The sequence below is a fragment of the Oryx dammah genome, unplaced genomic scaffold, assembly GCF_014754425.2.
Source record: "Oryx dammah isolate SB20612 unplaced genomic scaffold, SCBI_Odam_1.1 HiC_scaffold_6, whole genome shotgun sequence".
Taxonomy (NCBI): Eukaryota; Metazoa; Chordata; class Mammalia; order Artiodactyla; family Bovidae; genus Oryx; species Oryx dammah.
Genome location: NW_024070190.1, coordinates 8,207,268 through 8,232,699, shown reverse-complemented (window position 1 = coordinate 8,232,699; position 25,432 = coordinate 8,207,268). Strand labels below are relative to the sequence as shown.

General features: G+C 41.8%; 1 protein-coding gene across 5 annotated transcripts; it reads left to right on the top strand.

Annotated features, from left to right (window-relative positions):
• The first annotated feature begins 16,847 nt into the window (after positions 1-16,847).
• LOC120865431 (cytochrome c oxidase assembly factor 6 homolog) lies at positions 16,848-25,432 on the top strand. Of its 5 annotated transcripts, none has more exons than XM_040242727.1 (4): positions 16,848-17,009; positions 17,053-17,083; positions 17,753-17,912; positions 25,111-25,432. In XM_040242727.1, exons 3-4 carry the CDS (start codon positions 17,769-17,771, stop codon positions 25,204-25,206), a joined length of 240 nt encoding a protein of 79 aa, XP_040098661.1. In that variant the 5' UTR covers positions 16,848-17,009; positions 17,053-17,083; positions 17,753-17,768; the 3' UTR covers positions 25,207-25,432. The 5 variants fall into 5 exon arrangements, with proteins under 5 accessions (XP_040098661.1, XP_040098663.1, XP_040098660.1 ...); XM_040242726.1 differs by lacking the exon at positions 17,053-17,083 and adding an exon at positions 17,239-17,417 and having other exon boundaries at positions 16,866-16,935; positions 25,111-25,411; XM_040242725.1 differs by lacking the exon at positions 16,848-17,009 and adding an exon at positions 17,239-17,417 and having other exon boundaries at positions 17,060-17,083; positions 25,111-25,411.

The following is a 25,432-nucleotide window of genomic DNA, read 5'->3' as shown; positions in this document are numbered from 1 at the left end:
CACCAAGCACCAGGATGGAACTCTAGGCGGGAGCAGACAGCAGACATCTGCTAAAAACTTACAAAGAATGGAGCCAGGGGCCATCACAAGCTGTCAGAGCAGGAAAGGCAGACTGGTCCTGGAATCCCATCTGGGGCTGTTACATGGGCGCTGTGCTCATAAAAGTAGCTAATGGACTTGAGAGTGGCTGCTTTCAACACAGAAATGTGACTAGATCAATCGAGCAAGCAAAGAATCGATAAGGAGGGCAGCTCCCTGGCCAAAGTCTGGCAGAGAGAGTTCTGTGAGGAGTTCTGATGGAAAGTCAATAAGCAGAAAATTCAACTAAAAATAGAAACTCTTTTAACTTTTATGGGAACTCGGAAGTGTCTACTACACGGATGATTTTACTAACATTAGAATTAATAATAGATGTTTGCAGGAAGCAGTGCATACTTCCAAACAACTCAACCATAGGGAATCTTGAGACTCTTTTAGGCTTTTACCAAGTTATTTAATACTTCACTTTTGATGAAGAAATCGATTCTAAAAAATTCTGTGTATATGAAAGTTCACATTTACTCTTTGATCTGTACTCGTCTGTGACTCTCATGTATGAATCTGGGAACTGTTCTAAACATTTACTAATAAAACTGGAAACTAAAGTGATTCTTCATCATTTATGGTGTTTTGATGTAATGCATTACTTTTGTTGCTGTGTGCTCAGTTGCTTCTGTTGTGTCTGATTCTTGTGACCCTATGGACTGTAACCCGCCAGGGTCCTCTGTCCATGGGATTTTCCAGGCAAGAATATTGGAGTGGAGTGCCATTTCTTTCTCCAGGGCAGCTTCCTGACCCAGGGATTGAACCCAGGTCTCCTGAACTGCAGGCAGATTCTTTACCAACTCAGCCAAGCATTACTTTTGAGGGTCTATTAATTAAATTCAATATTTGATACAGTTCCAGCTTTACAGCAGCAACAAGAAATAGCAGCAATCGCTATATTCATTGTTTTACAGTTTCTGTCTGGTCTACATCGGGCCTCTGAACAGCCCCTACAGTGAGAAAGCAGGAAAGATCATTCAGATCTGTTTTGGGAACATGTCTACAGCTATTACAACATGTCTCACTCACTACCTTGGTTGCTGAAAACCCTCTTCTGAGGCAAAGCACATCATCTCCAGAAAGGCCTTTTTGAAATTCAAAGTCAGATTCTGCAAAGAGTCATCCCGTGAGCTCATGAAATGAAAGTGAAAGTCACTCAGTCCTGTCTGACTCTTTGTGACCCCATGGGACTCTCCAGGGCAGAATACTAGAGTAGGTAGGGCTTTCCCTTCTCCAGGGGATCTTCCCAACCCAGGGATCAAACCCAGGTCTCGTGCATAGGAGGTGGATTCTTTACCAGCTGAGCCACAAGGGAAGCCCAAGAATGCTGGAGTGGGTAGCCTATCCCTTCTCCATTGGATCTTCCAGACCCAGGAATCCAATGGGGGTCTCCTGCATTGCATGCGGATTCTTTACCAACTGAACTATCAGGAAAGCCAATTGTCAGTAGATTCTATATATTTGTTTTAATACTGAACATTTTATATGATTCCACTTTCTCTTCTTTCCTAGCATATCAGTTATACTTATTTATTTTTAACTTTTGTTAGTGGTTGCCCTAGACTCTGTAATATACACTTACAACTAACCCAACCACTTTCAGATAACACTGTACCATGTCACACGTAGTGTGAGTACATTATAATAAGATAATCCTAATTTTATTTATATATAAGCATGCATAAACATGGGCTTTCCAGGTGGTGCAGTGGTAAAGAATCCACCTGCCAAAGCAGGAGATGCAAGAGATGTGGGTTCCATCATTGGGTCAGGAAGATCCCCTGGAGTAGGAAATGGCAACCCACTCCAGTATTCTTGCCTGGAAAATTCCAGAGGAGCCTGGAGGGCTACGGTGCATGGGGTTGCAAAGAGTCGGACACAACTGAGCAACTGAGCACACACACATACATAAACAGATATAGATACATACACATAAAAAGATACATAAGCATACATAATTCCATGCCTTGTTATTATTTTAATAAATGTATCCATTAGATCAATTAGAAATAAGAAAAATAAAAGTTTTATTTTACTTTCACTGATTCCTTTTCCAAAGCTCTTCCTTTCTTTATGTAGATCTAAGTCTCTGACCTATTTTCTTTTTCTTCTCGCTAAAGAATTTCTTTACTTATTGCTTGCAAGTCAGATTCAATTGGCAACAAATTCCCTTCATTTTTGTCTCTTTATATCTCCATTTTTGAAGGATAATTTTGTGGGATACAAAATTCTAGATTGGTGGGGGGTTTTCTCTCAACATTTAAATGTTTCAGTCCTTCTATTGCCTGCATGGTTTCTGAGTAAAACAGAAATGATTACAGAAACACAAACTGCCCAGATATAGATGCCTTTCCTTAGGGACCCATAGACCCTCTGAACCTTCTGGCACTCTGCAGGCTTCTGGCTCCCACTCCCCTCCCTCCAGTGGTCACTTCGTTCATGGCTCTTGACTTGACCCACACATTTTCAGCTTAACATGTAGTGGTCATCCTTCTGCCCCCATCCTGATTCATGGTTCTCAGACTGTTTCTGAGAGCTGACAACATTTTTATTTCCCACCATAAGATGAATCTATTCCTTTTTGGCCAGTGTGTTCCCCTTTGAATCATGGCCAGAGACACAGGATTCAAGCTAATTAGTCTCTGTAGGTCTGAGGATGTGGAGAGATCTAATCAGGTCCCAGACTGAGGGATATGCTGTTATTGGCAAGGTAAATGATAATTTACACCCTGCAGGTGAAGCCCTTCCCACTATAGTCACACTTTGCAGCAATTCTTTAAGCATTCAACAGTCAGAGCTCATATAGAATGATCATTGTTTCACATCTGGAAACACAGAAATTGTTCTCTCATCTGGACAGTGTAACCTATTTTACATTAGCTTTTAGTACTCACAGTATTTATTTTACTTATGGTCAAGTAGGTCCCTAAGATTTAGTTAGATGTTCATTCCATCCTATTCTCCTGAAATCATTTTGTTTTGAACACAAATAGGATTTCACATTTATCATTTATTTGTTCTACAAATACTTTAAAAATGTAATCTGCATAATTGAACCAGCTCTTATCTTTAAATTTTTTTTAAAAATTATTGTTTAGGCTGTGCCATGCAGCATGCAGGATCATAGTTCCCCCGCCATAGATCAAACCTGTGTCCCCTGCATTGGGAGCACAAAATCTTAACCACTGGATGTCCAGGGAAGTCCCTGAACCAGCTCCTATCTTTAAGAAACTTAGAAGTTAAAAAGAGGACTGATCAAGGTGACCAAGACCCCTAATATAAGGCAGTGTGAGACAGTTGACTCTCGGGCTGACTTCTTGCTGTTTAGATCTGGAGGGATTGGGAACTATTTCAATAAAGAAATAGCTTTTTGAGTTGAGTCTAACAGGATGAATAGGATTTTCAGAAAGAAGTGGATGACAAGGCACTCTGGATGAATGAAAAAGCAGGAAGAAAGGCAGAATGTTAAGGGCAAGATCTGGGGAAAGCAAATAGCTCAGATAAAGAGAGGTAGGGGAGTGGTAGAAGATAAAGTCAGAAAACGAGCTGTCCTAATGTAAGGGTCTTCTGCACCATTCTGGGGTATTAGGGCATTTGTTGGTCAGCAACAGGAAACCACTAAAAGTGATTAAGTAGGGGAATAGCGTGATTCTGTCTTGCTTATTGCAGCCCATCATCCTAGCCTGTTGGTATCCTTGAGTCTTTCATTGGAACTATGAGCTACTCCTCCATCCCCAGAGCCCACATAGGTCTGACATCCTTGATTATGCTTCTCTAAATCAACTACAAAATACATAAAAATCATAACCATAGTCATAACTCTAAAAGTAACCTCCCACCAGGTTGAGTACTCAGATTCTTTGGGCTAGGCTTATCCAACCATGTTAATACTCATATATAATGGCATCCAATTCACAGTTCTTGACAGTAATAGCAGATATTATTGATTGCCTATTTCAATACACATGATTTACTGTTCACTAGCCCTTTAAGATTAAGCTATTGAAACTTGCTGTGCATTCTTTTAAACTGCAAAGTCTTTCTTCCCCAGACACTTGAATCTCAACCTTGAACTGACTGTTCTTCAATCAATCTCTAAAGAAAATATGGATTTTGTCAAACAGATCCTTCATGAAACCTTTGATCCACTGTACTCATTTAATATCTAATATAAAGAGTTGTAGAATTCAAAGGACCAATTAGAAACTTTGTGTTTACTGAGGTTAACTGGAAAGTTTCAAGGCACAAAGGAATAATGAAATAGTTTTGACTTAGCCAAGAAGCATAATTTTTATCTAGGTAGGCCTGAATTTCCTGAAAATTTTAAAATAATCTAACAGTGCCAGTATGAACCCTTAGTTGCCTAGGTAATAAAGCAGGTTTCCATGGAAACCCATTGGTCTGTATCAAAGAAACACTTCGAATTTTAATAGGATGAAAGAGCATCATCTAAGAAAGACTAAATAGTTATTCCTACCTGAACTGTTCTTGGTGGTGATGGACTTTTATGTCCATGTTTGTTAATAGCAGTGGTTGTTTTTTTCAGAAAAACAAGCTTTAGGTATGCAAATTATGGTAATAGTTAATACTGTTTCCTTTCCTCTATACACTACAAGGGAGCTTTAATCCCTATATGTGTTTTGACATTTATTGTAGAAAAGAAAAGATTTATTTCCTAATTTTGTTATATGTTTGCATCAGATGTGATGAGTGAAGGTACAAAACTTTTCTTGCCAGTGTCTTACCAATGAGGTTAGCAACTGGGCTAGTGAACAGTAAATCATGTGTATTGAAATAGGCTGTCATCCTGTGATTTTTCTTTTAAGTACACAAGACTACGAGTGTAATGAAGGACTGGGGTCAGTTTCAGAATATGCTTTCTGTCCACAGAAGAGTCCTCAGAGTGCTCTGCTTCCTGTTCAGGGGATGTTAACTGAAAGCTTGACATGGTATTGATGACTATTCCTTAAAAGCTGACTGACAAGGGCATAGAACATCAACTAAAGATTTCCTTGCTCCAATTCCCAGCAAACAGGCATAGAGAGGTGAGTGTATTGCCAAAAATTATGACGCTAGTAAATGACAGATTCAGAGTTTGAACCTCTAAGCTCTATTACAAAAAATGCGGTAGGGCTTGTTTTGATACTCTGGAGTAGGGCCATTTGACTTGGTAGGAGTATTAAGGAGTAACTGAAGTAAGTGGTATTATTTCCTTATTTTACAGATGAGGAAACTCAGAGACAAGAAATAGAATAATTTATCTAACATCACACAACCAGTAAGAAGTAAGCTGTGATTTGAAGTAAGGCCACTTGGCTACTTCACACTAAGCCTTTATTCCATTGAGTGAGTGAGTGAAGTGAGTGAAGTCGCTCAGTCGTGTCTGACTCTTTGTGACCCCATGGACTGTAGCCTACCAAGCTCCTCTGTCCATGGGATTTTCCAGGCAATAGTACTGGAGTGGATTGCCATTTCCTTCTCCAGGGATCTTCCCGACCCAGGGATCAAACCCGGGTCTCCCGCATTGTAGACAGACGCTTTACCATCTGAGCCACCAGGGAAGTTTATTAGTTCTCTCTATTTCCTCACCCCACTCCAGATTGTATTCCCTTCATCCCCCTAACTTAATTTTATTTCGATTGTTGGTTAAATGAATAGTTGGTATTTACATTACCATGGTTATGCTAACCTTGTTCATTTGGCCTTCAATTTGCTATTTAAAGTCACTGGGCTTTAAGTGACAGGCTTTATAGTGAGCAAAGATGACTTGGCTTAAGGGGAGAGAAGTGAGCTGGAAAGTGGATTGAACGTCATTACCCGAGGATAGCAGGAATTGCTCATTAAGGCTCACTCAGCGACCTTCCAATAGGCAGAATGCTTTGAGGACTAAGGGCACCTTGTTTGGAAATAAGTTTTACTTTGATCATATTAGTCTGGGCATGAAGCTTTTTGTTAAATCAATGAGATCTAACAGTCTCCCTTCTTTTGCTGCCCTGCCCCTGCCCCCATGTCTCTTCTATTTTTATCTTCATATTTTAAGTAGCGTGCATATACTGGCATATTGGAGAAAGAAATGACAACCCACTCCAATATTCCTGCCTGGGAAATCCCATGGACAGAGGAGCCTGGCGGGCTAGTCCACAGGGTTGCACGAGTTGGACACGACTTGGTGACTAAACCACTACCACCACCACTACTGGCATTTTAAACTCTAAGTCAAGTTTAGAGAATATATATTAGAGAGAGAGTATTGACTTAAGTTGGACACCCCTGAAGTGACTTAGCACTTAGCACTCCCCACCACATCGGTGTTACTACAATAACATAATAAACCCTCACTAAGTATATACTTTGTGTAGAATATTTTTACCAGTACATTTTATATGCTTAAACTGTATATGAACACACAAACACACACTCACTTTATCTTTACAATAACTGAGGTTGAAGTACCTGGCAGTCCAGTGGTTGGGACTTTGCACTTTCATAGCTGAGGGGCTGAGTTCAGTCTTTGGTTGGGGAACTAAGATCCTGCAAGTCAAGAAGCATGGCCAGAAAACAAAACAAAAGCCAGTTACTGAGGTAAGTGGTATTATTTCCTTATTTTACAGATGAGGAAACCCAGAGATAAAAAATAGAATAATTTACCTAACATCACAGAGCCAGTAAGAAGTAAGCTGTGGCCATAAAAAGGAACGCATTTGAGTTAGTTCTGATGAGGTGGATGAAAACCTAGAACCTATTATACAGAGTGAAGTGAGTCAGAAAGAGAAAGATAAATATTGTATTCTAATGCACATATACGGAATCTAGAAAAATGGTTCTGAAGAATTTATTTGCAGGGCAGCAATGGAGAAATGGAGATAGAGAATAGACTTATGGACATGGGGAGAGGGGAGGAGAGGGCGAGATGTATGGAGAGAGTAACATGGAAACTTACATTACCATATGTTAAATAAAGAGGCAGGTGGAATTTGCTGTGTGACTCAGGAAACTCAAACAGGGGCCCTGTATCAACCTAGAGGAATGGGATGGGGAGGGAGATGGGAGAGAGATTCAAAAGAGAGGGGATATATGTGAGGTTTGACAGAAAACAAGAAAATTCTGTAAAGGAATTATCCTTCAATAAAAAAAAATTTTAAAAAAAAGCAGCTGTGATTTGAAATGAAGCCACTTGGCTACTTTACACTAAGCCTTTATTCTATTAGCTCTCTATTTCCTCTCCCCACCTTGCTTGTATTCCCCTTATCCCCCTGACTTTATTTGATTGTTGGTTAAATGAATAGTTGGTATTTACATTTTCATGGTTATACCAACCTTGTTCATTGCTCAACCATGTAATGTACTACTTACATATTTCTTTACTATTTTCTCCTCCCTTTTTACTGAGGCTTACTACTAGCCCTTTTGGGGAGTCTGAATTTCAAACTATCTTTTTTTTCTCAAATGTACTGATGTTTCTGCCATATGCATATTAACAGTTGTATTTATTTCCTGAAAATACCTGCCTTCCTTTTGGTATGAACCCATTGGTTGCTCTGCCTCTTGAGAAACCTATATGCAGGTCAGGAAGCAACAGTTGGAACTGGATATGGAACAACAGACTGGTTCCAAATAGGAAAAGGAGTACGTCAAGGCTGTATATTGTCACCCTGCTTATTTAACTTCTATGCAGAGTACATCATGAGAAACGCTGGACTGGAAGAAGCACAAGCTGGAATCAAGATTGTCAGGAGAAATATCAATCACCTCAGATATGCAGATGACACCACCCTTATTGCAGAAAGTGAAGAGGAACTAAAGAGCCTCTTGATGAAAGTGAAAGAGGAGAGTGAAAAAGTTGGCTTAAAACTCAACATTCAGAAAACTAAGATCATGGCATCTGGTCCCATCACTTCATGGGAAATAGATGGGGAAACAGTGGAAACAGTGTCAGACTTTATTTTGGGGGGCTCCAAAATCACTGCAGATGGTGACTGCAGCCATGAAATTAAAAGACGCTTACTCCTTGGAAAGGGCTTCCCTGGTGGCCCAGAAGTTAAAGCATCTACCTGCAATGCGGGAGACCTGGGTTCGATCCCTGGGTCAGGAAGATCCCCTGGAGAAGGAAATGGCAACCCACTCCACTATTCTTGCCTGGAGAATCCCATGGATGGAGGAGACTTGTGGGCTACAGTCCACAGGGTCGCAAAGAGTCGGACATGACTGAACGACTTCACTTTCACTCCTTGGAAGGAAAGTTATGACCCACCTAGATAGCATATTAAAAAGCAGAGACATTACTTTGCCAACAAAGGTCCGTCTAGTCAAGGCTATGGTTTTTCCAGTGGTCATGTATGGATGTGAGAGTTGGACTGTGAAGAAAGGTGAGCGCCGAAGAATTGATGCTTTTGAACTGTGGTGTTGGAGAAGACTCTTGAGAGTCCCTTGGACTGCACGGAGATCCAACCAGTCCATTCTAAAGGAGATCAGCCCTGGGTGTTCTTTGGAAGGAATGATGCTAAAGCTGAAACTCCAGTACTTTGGCCACCTCATGCGAAGAGTTGACTCATTGGAAAAGACTCTGATGCTGAGAGGGATTGAGGGCAGGAGGAGAAGGGGATGACAGAGGATGAAACAGCTGGATGGCATCACTGACTTGATGGATGTGAGTCTGAGTGAACTCTGGGAGTTGGTGATGGACAGGAGGCCTGGAGTGCTGCAATTCATGGGGTCGCAGAGAGTCGGACACGACTGAGCGACTGAACTGAACTGAACGGACTGGTTGCTCTCTGCAAAGATATCATTGTGAGATTTCTCTTTCTGCCAGAGATCCTGCTTCCTGGATGCTATGTCATGTCTTCCATTTAATTTCTTGTTCTTGGGAAAGGTGTTCTCCATAGCTTCTTTACAGAATATATGAGAGGTTTTTTTAAAATCTGAAAATGTCTCTATCCTCCCTTCATATTTGATTGAAAGTTTTTTTTAAACTGGCTCTCAAATTCTAAGCTGCAAATAATCTTCCCTCAGAACTGTGAGGACATTGGATTTGTTGCCGTCTGGCTTCTGATGCCACTCTTGAGAAATACAAAGTCGTTCTGATTGCCAATAATTTGTAAATTGTCATTATTTTTCTAGATGTTTCAGGGGCTTCTCTGGTGTTCTGAACTTTCCCAATAACATGCTTCAATTTGAGTCTCTTCCACAACTTTTGCTGGGCACACGGTGAGCCATTTCAAGCTGGTTTTGTGTCCTTTGGTTCTGGGAAATTTCCTCCCCTCTCTTTTCTCTCTTTCTTAAACTTTTAGTAGGATACTGGATTTAATGGACAGATCCACTAATTTTCTTCCTCTTACATTCTCTCTTATTCTTGTTTGTCTTTCAGGAAGAGTCTATCAAATCCTTTTTATTTCTTCAGCTGCATGTAACAAAGACCTGAAGTCATACCTTCAACAAGACAAGAGTTGAAATATCTCTCTTATGCAAAAGTCCAGAGGTAGGTTGCCCAGCGCTGGCAGGACACCTCTGCTCTATGAAGGGGTCTTGTCAGGCTCCTTTTGCGTTATGGGTCACACCAGTTATCTTTCTAGGAAAGTTTCCACAGTTGCAAAAACATACTTTTACTAACATGTCAAGAGATATTCTCATAGCTATTTCTATATCTGAGTTGGAGTATCCACTCTGCCACATATTTAATGTGTTTCCCTGTTGGCTCAGATGGTAAAGAATCTGCCTAGGTTGCAGGGGACTTGGGTCCAGAAGATTCCCTGGAGAAGGGAATCGCTACCCACTCCAGAATTCTTGCCTGGAGAATTCCATAGACAGAGGAGCCTGCAGGCTATAGTCCATCGAATTGCAAAGAGTTTGACGTGACTAAGCTACTGACATTTAATGTATGTCTTAAACAATTTGAACTGTTTGTCATCCATAACTATATTGTCTAATACAGTAGCTACTATCTACACATGGCCACTGAGCATTTGAAATGTGATTAGTCCAGATTAAGATGGATTTTAAGATACACACTGGGAACTTCCTTGGTGGCCCGGTGATTAGGACTCCAAGCTTCCACTGCAGGGGGCAAGTTCAATCCTTGGTTGGGGAGCTAAGATCACATATGCTGCATGGTGAGACCAGAAAATAAAAAAATAATTTTTTAAATCTCCCCCCAAAACACACACTGGATTTAGAAGACTTAGTATGAAAAAGGAAAAAAAGAATATCTTATTCATATTTTAGGTTGATTACAGGATGAAGTGACAATATTTTAAATATACTAAGTTAAAGGAACTGTATTATTATAATTAATTTCACCTGTTTCAAATGTACTTTTTTCTTATTGCTACTAAAAAGTTTTAGATTATATATGTGGCTGGCCTTACATTTCTATTGAATAACTTAGTTCTATAAAATGCGGGTAACAGAGGGCTTACTTCAGTGGATAAAAGGATTGAGATCATAAGTGTAAAATGTTTAGCCCAGTGCCTAAGAGTAGTCAGTAATGTAGTAATTCACTGGCTCCATTTTTGTTCCTGCATTTCCACACCTTGGACAATCAAATGCACCCTACAGATGCCAGACCCCAGTCATAACAGTTGTCACTGCCTGTGTGTGCATATACATAAAAAACATTAGCATCCAAATTTGCAGAGTTGAGGGTCCAAGGCCTAGAAAATCTAGCAGGTCAGAAGGGGGCACTGTCGACCTCTAAGAATCAAAATGTTAAAGGGAGCTAAGTAGTAGAAGGTCACTGATGTATTTAAGTAACATTCCTAAAATAGGAGTGAAGAATAGGCTCCTTGTACCTAATTACAAAGTTGGCTGGATTGTTTTCAGCTCTTCAGTGGATCTGGAAAGACAGGAAGAGGGAAGGGGAGAAGATAAGGTAAGAGGATTTGCTTAAAGTGCCCAAAGTGACTGAATCAGAAAGAGATTCGGAGGACTGGAAGTTAAAATGTAAAGAAGTTTCAGGAATACCTGCTTTTCCTTCTTCTGTATTGCTGTGATATGATTTTTTAAAAATTCATCCTTTTATGTTTAAATAGGTTTTAGTAAGTTTAAGATAAGAATCTTAAGTAATGAAAAAGCATTGTGCTATAGTTTAATTGACGGTGCTTTTTCCTTTCTTAAGTGGGCTCCCCTAATAGATGGGCTTTGCTGGTAGCTCAGCTGGTAAAGAATCTGCCTACAATGCGGGAGACCCTGGTTTGATTCCTGGGTCAGCAAGATACCCAAAGAAGGGATAGGCTACCCACTCCAGTATTCTTGCCTGGAAAATTCCATGGACAGAGAGGAGCCTGGCAGACTACAGTCCATGGCGTTGCAAAGAGTCAGACACTGAGCAACTTTCATTTTCTTTTCTTAGGGGTACATAAAACAATGGGGCAAATTATAATTAACGCATCTTAGATTTAATGGAACATAAGGTTTCTAAGTTCAAGATCAAGTGACCTCTAAAATACAGTAATACTAAAAACTAATATTTATCTTCACTTTTTCCTAGAGCACTTATCTAACACACTATATTCAGAAGTTTTTTTATGTTTACTGCTTATTGTCTGTCTGCTAGATTTCACATTCCACAGAACAGGAATTTTCATCTATATTGCTCTCTGATGTCTCCCAAGACCCTAAAACAGTGCCCAGCACACAGTAAGTCCTCAATCAACATTTGTTGAGTGAGTGAATGAATGAAGTCTTTGCATGTGCTATTCTAAGTGCTTTGTTTAGAATATTCCATTTAACTTTCACAAGAAACCTAAGTAGATATTCTAATCATCCACATGTTCAGTTGAGGAAACCCATGTGTATATAAGTTCAATAACCTGTCCAAGGTCCATAGCTTGACATCACTGGCAGGGGGAGAGGGTAGGACTCAAGCCTAGTCACACTCTTATCCACTAAACTTCTGACACTGCCTGTGTTTCCTTTCTTGATTTAATTCCTATTCCAGGCTCCCACTGTAGTTGGTGCATGCCTTTACCATAGCTCTTAATACTCTTTATTAGAGGGCAGTATGGCTTATGTCCTCCACAAGACTGAGCTTCCCAAGATCTATCCTTATTTATCTTTGTATCCCCAAGGCCAACCATGGTGCCTGGCACTGTGCAGGTGCTTAATACCTGTGAAGTAATCTGGCTATGTAAGTACAGGGCAAGGAGCGTGAAAGAAGAGTCAACAGTTTCCAACTAGAGGCCAAAAGACTTACAGAACTGATGAAAAGAACAGCTTATAAGCAGAAGCTGTTCTGGAGAAAGAAGACTATGTGTTCCAATTTTAACCTTATTGAAGTGATGGAAGAACAAACAGATGGAGATAAACCTTAGAGACTTGGAAAGAGAGAACTGGCACAAAGGTTCTTTCAGGACTAAAACACAGACTTGCAAGTCTTTCTGAGAAAAAAAAAAAAAAGCAAACTAGAGCTATGATCAGCTCACCATGGAAAACAGAATGCAAAGAAAAGAAAAGAAAAAAAAAAAAAGCAACATCTTGGAGCATCATCATGTCATGAAGTTGCTCAGTCGTGTCTGACTCTTTGTGACCCCATGGACTGTAGCCTACCAGGCTCCTCCTTCCATGGGATTCTCCAGGCAAGGGTACTGGAGTGGGTTGCCATTTCCTTCTCCAGGAAATCTTCCCAATGCAGGGATTGAACCTGGGTCTCCTGCATTCCAGGCAGATGCTTTAACATCTGAGCCACCAGGGAAGCCCCTACCTACAGTTAGGCATACCTATAGTTAACAGGAGGAAGAAGACAAGGATTCAGCACAGAGATCTAAAAGAATTCCAAAGGATCTCTGCAACAACACTGAAGTCAAAGGAATCTTGTTTGTGTCCCTGAGTAGGTGTCTGTGATGACTGCTTTGTAAAACAGTACAGATTATAAATAAAAGTCTGTGGGCAGCAACAGAAAAACAACACATACGTTTTCAGTGCTCCTGGATCTGTCTGGCCCTGCCCACCACTGGTTTGGGGAGCTACTTAGTTCAGACTGGAGAACACCCACACGAAGCTTCTCTCGATGACAATATGACATGCCTTCTACCTCTTCACCCTGACTTCTCTTCGCCTCCTCTCTTCTCCAAACATAGGTTGGAGATTACACTCCCTTTGGGTCAAAACAGTACATCTGAAATTATTTTATGGCACCCATATTCTTTTACTTGCCCACAGTCTTCAAAATTTTTGTAAGTGAATCTGACCTCTGCAATTCTTATCCTGCATTATTGTTTTTATTATTTACCATATCAACACCTCAAAATTTCTCTCTTCTAGTTGTTTTTGCTCTTGGCTAGACCACAGAGCTTCTTGAGAATAAGCAGGGGTGGGGGAAAGGGCATTATTGCAATTCATTGAATCTCTTTGGTAATATTCTCCTTGTCTGTGCACCAGGCATGGACTTCCCAATGTGTTGCAACTGGTAAAGAATCTGCCTGCCCATGCAGGAGACACAGGAGACCCAGGTTCAGTCCCTGGGTTGGGAAGATCTGGAGGAGGAAATGGCAGTCTACTCCAGTATTCTTGCCTGGAAGGTTCCATGGACAGAGGAGCCTGGTGGGCTGCAGTCTATGGGGTTGCAGGAATTGCTTAGCTGCCCAAGCGGCAGTAGGCACTAGAGACCATTGACTTTTGACCTAGAAGAGCACATAAGATGGTAAATTCACATAAGATGGTAAAAACTTAGTAATCACACTATAAATAGTCTGAATTACCATTATTTTTACCTTTCTATGACTGGAATCATTCTTACAGAAGAGTGTATAAGATATTTTGTACAGTTGAAAGAATAAGTATAAAACAACATCCGGTTTTAGAAACAGAACATTGTCAGCGCCTCAGAAGCCCTCCCTGGTCACATCCTGTATCTCTTAACAGTCTTACTATTTAATGTATGTATCCTTAACAGTAGAGTTGAGTTTTGCATTTTTGAACCTGATGTAAGTGGAAACGTATTTAGTCTTTCGTTGATTTGCCTCCTTTACTCAGCACTGAGATTCATCATGTTATTATAGATGGCTATAAGGGTTGTCAGTTTTCACTGGTGTATTATATTTCACTGTATGACCACATCACAAGTTACCCATCCTATTGTTGATGTGTTTGGATTGTTTGTTGTTTTCAGCTATTACAAAGATGCATATATAAGAGATTCTGAATAGAACTGCTGTCATAGTGAATGTGTATCTTCAACTTTACTAGATAAAGTCACAGTTTTCCAAAGTGGTTGTATCAATTTACACTACCATTGATTAGTGTTCGAGGATTCTCTTTGCTTCATCCTGCTTGAAACTTTATTACTGTCGGACTTACATATTCTTTGGTCTGGTGGGTGCCTACTAGTACGGCATTGTGATTTTCATGTTCATTTCTGTGGCTACTAACATGGGTGTGCATATTTTCTATTGTCATTTATATTTTCTCATAGGTGCTGTGCCTACTTAAGCCATGTGCCTATTTTTAGTATTGGGTCATCTGTTTCTTGCTGATTTGTAGGTGTCTATATATTTTGGCTACTAATTCCTCCTTATATGCTTTGCAAACTTCTCCCATATTGTGACTTTTCCACTCACTTTAGGTGGAATTTAGTAAACAAATGTCCTTAATTTTAATGTAGTTGAATTTATCGATCTTTTCCTTTATGGCTAAAAAAAGTTATTCTCAAACCTAAAGTCTTAAAATCACTCTTCCATATAGGTCCTAATTTACCTGAAATACTTGGAGTCAGATGTGTTCTGGAATACAGACTTTTTTGGATGTTGGAAAGGTACCACAGAACATGCAATGTACACTATATGAGAAGAAATGGGCCAGTACCTATGATCAAAAATACCAATATTTCCACAGCAAAACATATCATCAGCTAAGTGATATATAAGTAATTATCATGTCACTAAGTCACATTGTTTTTTTACCAAATGAGTTCCAAAGAGTTGGGTTTTCAAAGTTTGGAGATTCTGTAATTAGTACAAAAGTTATGGTAGCCTTATATCATAAAAAATGGAATTTTTCAAAGTTTGGAGAAATTAACTGGTGGATACATGGACCTGGAATTTGTGTGTGAGTTCTTTAATATTGATTCAAATTATATACTGGTTTGGGGCTATTCATATTTTCTTCTCTTGAGTGAGCTAGTTGTTTTTCTTGAGATTTGCAAAGTCATCTAAATTATATTTGCATTAAGTTGTTTATAAGATGTTCTCTTTTGATTTCTAAAATACAGTTTCATTACTGGTATAAGTTGTTAATATCTCTCCTTTTATTGCCCAAACCTATTAAATTTTTGTCAATGTTATTAGTCTTTTCCCCCTAAAAAATCGACTTTGGATTTTAAAAATCTACTGTATGAAGTGATGTGCTAGTGCACTGGCTCTGAACAAAATAAAACACTATCTTGTTTGATTTCCAGTGTGAAGGTTCCCGTCAGAGGCAGTTTCAAGCTAGCAGTATGAAACTACTGATCATGGAACTGGGAAGAGGTGTGCACAGCTGGCTCTCAGGACAGGCAGTGTCTGGAAAACCACTATCTTATTTCTCATTTCATTTCTGCTTTTAGCATTATTTCCCTCCTGCTGCTGCTGCTGCTAAGTCGCTTCAGTCGTGTCCGACTCTGTGCGACCCCAGAGACGACAGCCTACCAGGCTCCGCCGTCCCTGGGATTTTCCAGGCAAGAACACTGGAGTGGGTTGCCATTTCCTTCTCCAGTGCATGAAAGTGAAAAGTGAAAGTGAAGTCACTGAGTCCTTCCTACTTTCCTTAATTTTGCTCTCCTTTTTTTAATTTCTGGAAAGGGGATGTTTAGCTAAAGATCTTTCAGCCTCTTTCCTAGTATACTTACTTAAGATTGTAAATTTTCAAAAAAAAAATTGTAAGTTTTCCTTTAAGTACTTCATTAGCTTTATTCTACAGGTGTTCCTATTGTATTTTATTGTTTGGCTCAAAGTATTTTCTCATTATTACCATTATGATTGGCTATAGGTTATATGGGCTTATTTTTATAATTCTTTATTGATTAACATATGCTTAAAAAAACACATGCCGAATGACCTTTAAAATTTGTTGAGAGTCACTTTACAGCTAGGTATGTGATTGATGTTGGTAGTATGTTCGCTTTCCAAAACACCTTTGCTTTGATTTCGGTTGTTTTTCTGAGAGTACTCACTAGGTCAAATCATTTTATTCAGATTTTCGTTATCGTTTCTGATTTTCTTTCGCTTGTCTTAACAGTCACTGGGGAAGGCTTGTTAAAAATCAAGAAGAAAGCCGCCAAGAGTTCAAACAAGGACAACGTAATGGATGATGTTAAGAGATGTAACCAGATCAAACCTGAATCAGGAAACCGGGAGTTTGGTACCTTGGATTCTCAGCTTAGTCACTTATTTGCAATATGTCCCGGGGCGTCACCGCCTCTTTCTGGGGGCCATTTCTTTTTTTCTTTTAATCTAAGAAGCGAGGAGTTAAGCCCTCACAGCTCTTTGAGGTTTCGTCCCTCTCTCGCCTCAGGTGCCAACTTCCACAGAAAGTCGCCGTTTCCGGCAGGGCTCGCACACGAAATCTTCCGGCCGGCGCTTGGCGCAAAATGTATAAAAACTTAGATTCACGAAAGGAGCACAGTTCGTTAAAATTACGAAAAACTGTAGGGCGACAGACACTGAGATATTAATAAAACCAAGGCCACTCTGAGGAGTGACCGGGTCCCACCCACTTTTCACCTCCACGACCCCTAGGACCCGCCGCCCTAGCCGGAGGAGGCCCGGAAGTCACTCCGACACATAAGAGAAGGGAGCCGGAAGTCCCGCCCTCCTGGAACAGACCGGTAGCCCGTAAGGGTCATTCCAAGGCCAGCGAATTCGCTACGTGAATTGTTTCCTTGAGGTGGTGGGGTCTACGTGACTTGCCCAAGCGGGCCAGGAGACAGTGCGGCGCCACCTCGGTCCCACGCCCTTCTTCCCGGGTTGTTGGACCGCGTGATTCTTTCCTCCCGTCGGCGCCGGAGGGAACCTGGTTCTGGGCGGGCGGAGAGGTGGGCTTGCTGGCGGGGCCGAGTGGGGCGCGCCCTAGAGGCTATGGAGCCGGGAGGTGGCTGACTCTCCGCGAGCCTCGGGCTTCTCTTCTGCCAGACGAAGTAGCACTCCTTGTCCTGCTGGTGATTTTGCCCTCCTGCATTTATTTGTACAGCACTTTGGTTCGAACAGCAACCCTGTGAAATGGGCAATGCTACCCTCGTTTTACTGATGGGGAAATAGTCTCGAGAGAATACACGCGCTGGCTTAAGTGAAGGACCATGTGGGAGCCGGAATCTAACAGCGGCTTTCTGACACCAAGCTGCTACGTCAGCAGTGGAGCAATTACATGGAGTAAGGGATAAGCTTCCCCTGCATGCACTGGAGAAGGAAATGGCAACCCATTCCAGTGTTCTTGCCTGGAGAATCCCAGGGACGGGGGAGCCTGGTGGGCTGCCGTCTCTGGGGTCGCACAGAGTCGGACACGACTGAAGCGACTTAGCAGCAGCAGCAGCGAGTGCTCTTGTGATAACGTTCCTGTAGAACTGATTAGTTGTGGTCGCGTCATTGAAATCCGGAGGCAAAGCTTAAAAAAGAGGGGGTCGGAGGGAACGACAATATCTTTTTCTTTGGCTTGCCTTCTCTGGTATTATAAGTCCTTTGTTAATATCACATATTTTGGTTGACAGCTTGAGCCCGCTAGGAATGGCAGCCCCATCTATGAAAGAAAGGCAGGCTTGCTGGGGAGCCCGCGATGAGTACTGGAAGTGTTTAGATGAGAACACAGAGGATGCTTCTAAGTGCAAGAAGTTAAGAAGCTCATTTGAATCAAGCTGTCCCCAACAGTGGGTAAGTTACACTTGCACATGTTGCTGTTCACTGTCAAAATACATAGAGCTTAGAGTGAGTGGTGAACTATGAAATGAAGCACCCTCTGAGGTGTGTCAAGTCAACAGTTTCTGTGAGCAGCAGAGAAAACCTTGTCTGGTAATCCAGGCTTGTTTATGTACATATCGCGCAGACCTTTGGAAAATGTTACCTGACTCTTTAAAGTTCCTTGAAAAACAAACTGGGGTCTGGACTCAAGACTACTGTGAAAAATAACCACAAAATTCCAACCCCCTAAATTGGTAGATTTTTGCAGAATCTTCTTTTTTTAAAAAAAAAGATTTGTTTGGCGGTCCTGGGTCTTGGTTGCGGCTTGTGGGATCTTTATTTGTGGCACGTGGGATCTAGTTCCATGGTGTTGCTTAGTTGTTCAGTTGTTTCCAACTCTTAGAAGGAAAGGGCAGCCCACTCCAGTATTCTTGCCTGGAGAATCCCATGGACAGAGGAGCCTGGCAGGCTACAGTCCATGGGGTTGCAAAGAGTCCAACAAGACTTCACTTTGACTTTCTTCTTTACAAGCCCATGGATTGTAGCCCTCCAGGCTCTTCTATGCATGGAATTTTCCTCCTCCAGGAGATCATCCCCACTCAGGGATCAAACGTACATCTCTGCATCTCCTGCACTGCAGGAAGATTCTGTACCTCTGAGTCACAGGGAAGCCCTCTAGTTCCCTGATCAGGGATCAAAAGGTCCCCTTTGTTGGGAGCACAGAGTCTTAGCCACTGGATCACCAGGGAAATCCCTTTCCAGGACCTTCTGAAGGGATAGTATTTAATCTTGGGCAAGAGTTGGCAGATTCGTTGTCCTAGAGCTGCTGTCAGAAATAAAGCTTTCCCTGTTGGCTGCTCAAAATCATGTGCTCATATACCTGAAACACGAAGGAGCTTAGGGAGTAGAAGAAACAGAATGGTCGCATGGTGGATTCTGCCACCAGCCACTCCAGACGCCTCGCTGACACACGCTCATGCTCTGTAGGGCCTGTCCTTCAAATGCGAAGGGGTGGAAAAGGCACCTACCATCACCAGGCTCAGTAAGTGCTTGATGCTCTTCACCAACACCCTTTGAGTTGGGTGTTGTTGCTGTCAGTTTCTGGAGCAGACAGCAGAAGCCCAGAGCACTGCAATAACTTGCTTGCTCTGTATTGGTCAGTAAGTGGCAGAACCATAGTTCTAAGTCAGGTCCAGCTGGCTGCTGTGAGGTTTGAACTTTGATTTGGTTTCTCACCATCATGCTCCTCCAAACTTTACCAAGCAGTTTGAGATCATTTTAGAGATGAAGTGGATTTACGACCTTCACCTTTTCACACCTCAAATTTTTAGATGAAGAATCTGAGGCTTGAAGACCACAAGAAGGCTGTGATGGAGGGTGGGGATGAAGGCATTGAAGAGATAGTTGCTTTAGATGAACTCTGTGTGTGTAAAAGCAGCACAGGGTAACCTGTCCCGTGGGATTACTATGACAATCAGATGTCTAACTTGACATATAAGCTGAAAAGTGATAAATCAGGGGCTTGGTGATTGGGTTAGATAATGACTTGGGCAAGTATTATACATCTCTGGTTTTCCCATTAGATAGACGCACAGAGACTTAATTCCTAGTTTACAAAGTAGGTGGAAAATGGGGGAGTTTGGGCCAATATCAAATTCCTTCACGGCCTGGATACTGTTCCTGCCTGTGCAGCAGGCCCTTCTTACTCTCCGCTCACTGGCTCTGTGGTCACTTAGAAACAGGGATGTAGGATGGGAGTGATGGAGCCCTTTGAGGTGAGTGTCGGCAGGTTCCATCTGCCCCCTTCCCTACCCCACATTTTTCCAGGAGAACCTCTTCACCCTGAGACCTGTCTTTTGACAGCCTAGCCAGGATTTTCCACTCCAGGTTTACATGTCAGAATCATGTGGAAATATAAAAAAAAAAGACAGCTATGTCTCAGACCTCATCTCAGATCTGCAAACTTCTGGAAGCTTCTTTTAAAAGGGCTCTGGCTCAACAGGTGATTCTGGTGGATAACCACAGCTGGAATCACTGTCTTAGCCCCTTTGAAAAGTTACACTTCAGTCTTTTTTTTTTTTTTCCCCTCTTTCTCCCCACCAAAACACACTGCTTTTTCTCCATCCTAATGGCTAATGGACCTTCCCATCTCCCTGATTTCAGGGCAGCTTCTGTTCTCAGCATCATAAAGGGATTTTACTGTCAGCCAGTGCTTTTTTATTGACGTCTCCTCCACTCATACGTAGGCCGAGTGCCATGGTGTGCAGGCCCACCCTCTCGCCAGGTTCCCGCATGCTAGTCACAGCTAACATTTATTAGTACAGGCTCTGGGCACTTCAGGTGCATCGTCTCTATAATTTATTCCTCACAGTAGCTCTGTTACCCCATTTTACTTCTGAGGGCACAGGTCATGTGTAAGTGCAGAGCCTGGATTCAAGCTCAGTAGTCTTGAGTCCAGACCTCATGCTCTTCTCTGATCCACATCCTTTTTTTTGTCCCTGTCATGCAAGAAAAGAACCCGTGGATTAGGCTGTGCAAATCTCATGTTCTAGAAACTTAGTCATAATGCAAGTTTATTTAAATACAAAAGCATTACCTCCTTGGTGGGCTTCCCTTGTGGCTCAGCTGGTAAAGAATCCACCTGCAATGCTGGAGACCTGGGTTCGATCCCTGGGTTGGGAAGATCCCCTGGAGAAGAGAAACGTTACCCACTCCAGTATTCTGGTCTGAAGAATTCCATGGACTGTATAGTCCATGGGGTCGCAAAGAGTCGGAGACAACTGAGCGACTTTCACTTCACCTCCTTGGTGGCGTTCTTCCTTCGTAATTCACTCCCCTAGTTTTCCTTGTCTCCAGCAGCCATAGCTTTTTGGCAGGCTTTCGTGTGTCTGTTAAATCATACCCTATAGAGTTCCCTTCTATGCTGCTTAACTTTCCCAAGCCAGTCTTACCTGCAGCCATGGTGTTGAGGCCCAAATCTACATCCTCTCTAACTCCAGAGCTTCCTATTTGGATGTTCTCAAGGACCAACCTTGACCTCTGCATATACACGAATGAATTCTTCCTCATCTTGTATCCAACAGGCCTTCCTCACCTGCTCCCCACCTCAGGCAAAGATACTAACATCAACACAGTCCCAGAGATGAGTGTCAGGCTCCACAGAGGGAATTGTTGAAGGACTGTTCTCAGGAGTGAAGCAGGGTAACACAACACCCCTGCAATAGGGTCGGGTTCAGTGTGCTTAAGGAACAGCAAGGAGAAAATAGAAGTTAGGATATGAGGCACTGAGAAGCCTAGGACCGTGGCTTTTCCTCTGAGTGAAAAGCTTTGGGTTCAGCGTAAGGAGACAAGTGAGGGTATGAGGGGGATGATGGTCAATGAAAAGGTGGTGTGATCAATGGATTGTTGGCATCAGGGTCTTAGAAAGTGAAAAGGGAGCGTTTGGAGAATGGAAATGCTCAGAATTGGGGTTATGGTGTGGCTATATTTGTTGGTAAAGGTGAGGACTAGGCTTTGATTCTGGCAGTGAGGTAGGTTGGAGGAAAAGATCATTTAAGAAAGAGGTCAAGGAGCTGAGAGGCCAGGGTTTTGAAAGGATCAACCACATGGATACTGAAACCATCTGAGTTATGACATGAGTGTTGTTAGAGAAAATGACAGCAACCTAAAAAGTTATAGATGCCTCCAAGAAAAAAGGGGTGTGGGCAAAGTAGTCAAAGTAACTTCTGCTGCATTTGACAGGGACACGCACCCATGGAAAACCTTTGTCTTCTGCAGACTCAGTCTATGATTGAGCTGTCTTTTCTAGCCTGTGCCCTCAGGTTTTTGCTCCCTTTTCACCTTTGCTTTCTACTTGAGACTTGTTGAAGTCTTACCCAATTGCCTTAGATAAAAATGAAAGATATTTCCAGAGATGTGTATGAGAAGGTGGAGAGGGGGACAGGGAGGGAGGTGATGGGGTGTCCTCTGAGTGCATTTTATGCGAGATGCTGTGTTTGCATTTGCTTTAATTTTCATTTAGTCTTGTGAGGTGCCATCGTATCTCTTTTATATAATAGGAACTGAGGCTCAGAGAGGTGAAATACTTTGTTCAAGATCAGTTAACGAGTAAAGTGGTGGGGAGAGGATTAGAACGGAGGTCGCTCCGATTCCAGAGTTTGTGTTCTTTCACTTAGCTGAAGTCACAGACGAATAGTAAAGATAAAAGTAGAACCAAATAGAGATTTACAGTGAATGCTTCTATTGTAAAACACTAAAAAACCAAATTTGTTACATAATATGTAGGCCATAAAACTAATATGTCATCACAAAACCAAATTACTCTTCCCTCCCTCCTTGCTTTGGGCTTCCCTGGTGGCTCAGTGGTAAAGAATTTGCCTGCCAAGCAGGAGACGTGGGTTTGATCCCTAGCTTGGGACGATCCCCTGGAAAAGGAAATGGCAAACCACTCCAATATTCTTACCTGAGAAATCCCATGGACAGAGGAGTCTGGTGGGCTACAGTCCATGGGGTTACAAAGAGTCATACACAACTTAGCAACTGAGCAAGCATGCTCATCCCCTTGCTTAGCCCTTTCATCAGTTTGCCTTGTATTATGGTCCTACTTAAAGTTTCCTATTGGTTCTTTAACCTAGGAAGGAGCAGGGATCAGATCTGTCATTCTAGCATCATCCAATGCAGCCTTCCACAAACAGAGCAACTGGACAGCTATATCTATCAATTTGGATGGCATCACCAACTCAGTGGACATGAGTTTGAGCAAACTCCAGGAGATAGTGAAGGATAGGGAAGCCTGGTGTGCTACAGTCCTTGGGGACTGAACAACAACGTCAGCTTTGGATATTGTCTTTTCCTTATCAACCTTTGAAATGTCTCAGAAATTCCAGTATTTCGGTATTCATGCTACTATACTGCGTCTCATTTAATGGCTTAGAGGACACTGGCATTGTGTGTATACAGTGCTTTTCAAGGAATGCCTGCTGATTTGTTAGCCTTTTTGGACATTAGCCTCATGGAGGTGCACATGTTGAGGGCCTTCCACTGTTAACTGAATCAGGTGGTAAAGACTAGAGAGAAGAGATTTTCAAGCAGAGTCTGGTATATGAAAGGCATGGAAGCAAGACGCATGAGAAATCAGCACACTGGGGAAATGGGGTAGCTCTGGGTGGCTAGCATTTCAGGGGTTGGTGGTACACCCAGAGGACAGACAGGTGGGCAGAGATTTAGTCTTGAATAACCTCGTTTGCCTTACAAACAAGGAGTTTGGATGTTGCTCTTGAAGGCAATAAGGATATCTTGAAAGATCTTTAAACAAGCAGTGACATGATCAAATTGAAATTTCCAAAAGATACTTGGCAGTGGTGTGACAGGTGGATTGAAGGTAGAGAAACCAGTTATAGAGCTGTTACAGCAATCCAAGTGAGAAGTGATGTGGGCCTGTATTGTAGCGATCAAGATGGGGAAAGAGATCGCAGCATTTGGGTGGATAGTGATGCAGTCACTGAAATATGGGACAGAGGAGGAAAACATGTCTGTAGAGAAGTAAGTTCTGGACAAGTTGGGAGTGAAATCTAAGTAGGACCATTAAATGGAATTATCCCTTAGGCAGTTGACAATGTAACAGGAGAAATGCAAAGCTCTATTGATTTGCCACAGAAATGTTAAGGACATTGTCTACTTCTTCGTCTGATATCCTTTACGTATGACATCGGTCCCCGCTCAGTCAGCCTAAGGCCGCCAGAGGTATGTAGTCTGACAATGAGATTTATTAGCATGCTGTGGCCAGGGGGCCCATGCACTGGAGTTGCTGTGGGCATCTCACCCAGTGGAAAGGAGTTATCAGAGGGCTTGGGGAAGGGTAGGGTTCAGGTGAAACTGAAATGAAGTGATGCTTTCATGGGCTCTGTGTATAAGCAGGCCGACAACTCCGGACTGAGAAGTGGACCCAGGGTCCTATTTCCTACAAAGATAAGTGCTGAATGTCATATGCTCAGAAGTCCCTTACTTGAAGTCCCACACCTGAGCTCCAGTCAGGACTACTCTGTGTCAAAGTGCCAGTCAGATCCCCCAGGTAAAAGTGGGGGTGTTTCATTTTTACCAAAGTAACTTCAAGGAGCAAATTTCTGATAGTTTGATTTTAGAGAACAGTTTTTTGGTGAATAAGAAAGCGGTAGTCACTCAAAGGGGTTTCTTAGGACAGTCTTTGCCTGCAGTACGTCCTCTGGAGGAATGTTAATGTTTTTTATCCCAGCTTGAGACAGGGCAGGGCAGATTTTTACGTTCTCAGTCTAAGCTCATTTTTACTTACTTGGGCTCCACTGAAATATTCAACAGTTAAATCCTAAGAAAAGTTTTTCTATTCTGATAGTGAAAATGTGTGTCGTATCCTGCCTTTGCCTTGTCTGCAGAACAGCTCAGATAAAGACACTGAAGATTTTGTGGCTGGCCTTGATTTTCTACTTCTGTGATTTTACTGTTTCAGGATATGGGGCTTTAAGATACTCCAGACTCCCTGTGACAAGAGGAGGATGTAAACAGAAATAATAAAATGAAATCTTTAAGTTATTAAAGCTTTACCATCAGTTTCCTTATTCATAGTTCATACATATAATTTTTAATTATGTGTGTGTCTCCTTAAATGTATGTTTCTGGATAAGATAAACTTAATAAAAATATCGTGACTGATTGGGTATTCCCTGGGGGGCCAGTGGTTAAGACTCTGTACTGCCACTGCAGGGGGTGTGAGTTGGATTCCTGGTCGGGGAACTGAGATCCCATATGCCATGTAGTGCGGCCAAAAATAAATAGAAATATCATGGCTGGTAAATTATAAAGCTAATTGAACTCACAGTTGATAGGAAAAACTTGTACAGTGTCTTCAGTCATGAGGTCTTGTGACCTGAGAGTTCTGTGGACCCTCGTGGCACATTTTACGTGTCTAAGCACAGATACACTTCTTGAGAAAGGTGCACCGCATACTCAAGTTCTCAGCAGGGTTCATAACCCAAGAAGGGTTAGAACTCACTGGTCTACACTCCCTTTAGAGACTCTAGAATGTAAATTACTTTGGCTACTTACATAATTTATATTGAATAATTAATTACATTTAAGTCTGTTCCTTGTGTTTAATCTGTATAGCTTACCCTTATTTCAAATCCTTTTCTCCCAACAGATAAAATATTTTGATAAAAGAAGAGACTACTTAAAATTCAAAGAAAAATTTGAAGCCGGAGATTTCCAGCCTTCGAAAATGACTGCACAGTCCTAGGCTCTTCCTGAACAGTTCAGAAAAGTTGATATTACTTTTTCTGGACGTTCAAAAATGCTTTGACTCTGGGACAATAGTAGTTTGAATGATGGCAGACACCAAAGCCTGTTTCATATATATGGTTCTTAATTTAAATGATCAAGTAACAAGATTCCATTATTCAAAGTATGAAGAATTGAAATAAAATGATATGAAATATGCTTAATTTAGTAAATATATATTTTAA

What these genes read in the sequence shown, in the direction of transcription:
- LOC120865431 (XM_040242726.1), top strand. An exon ending in CAAGCTGTCCCCAACAGTGG is followed by an intron (nt 17,913 to 25,110) that starts GTAAGTTACACT and finishes TTCTCCCAACAG; the next exon opens with ATAAAATATTTTGATAAAAG.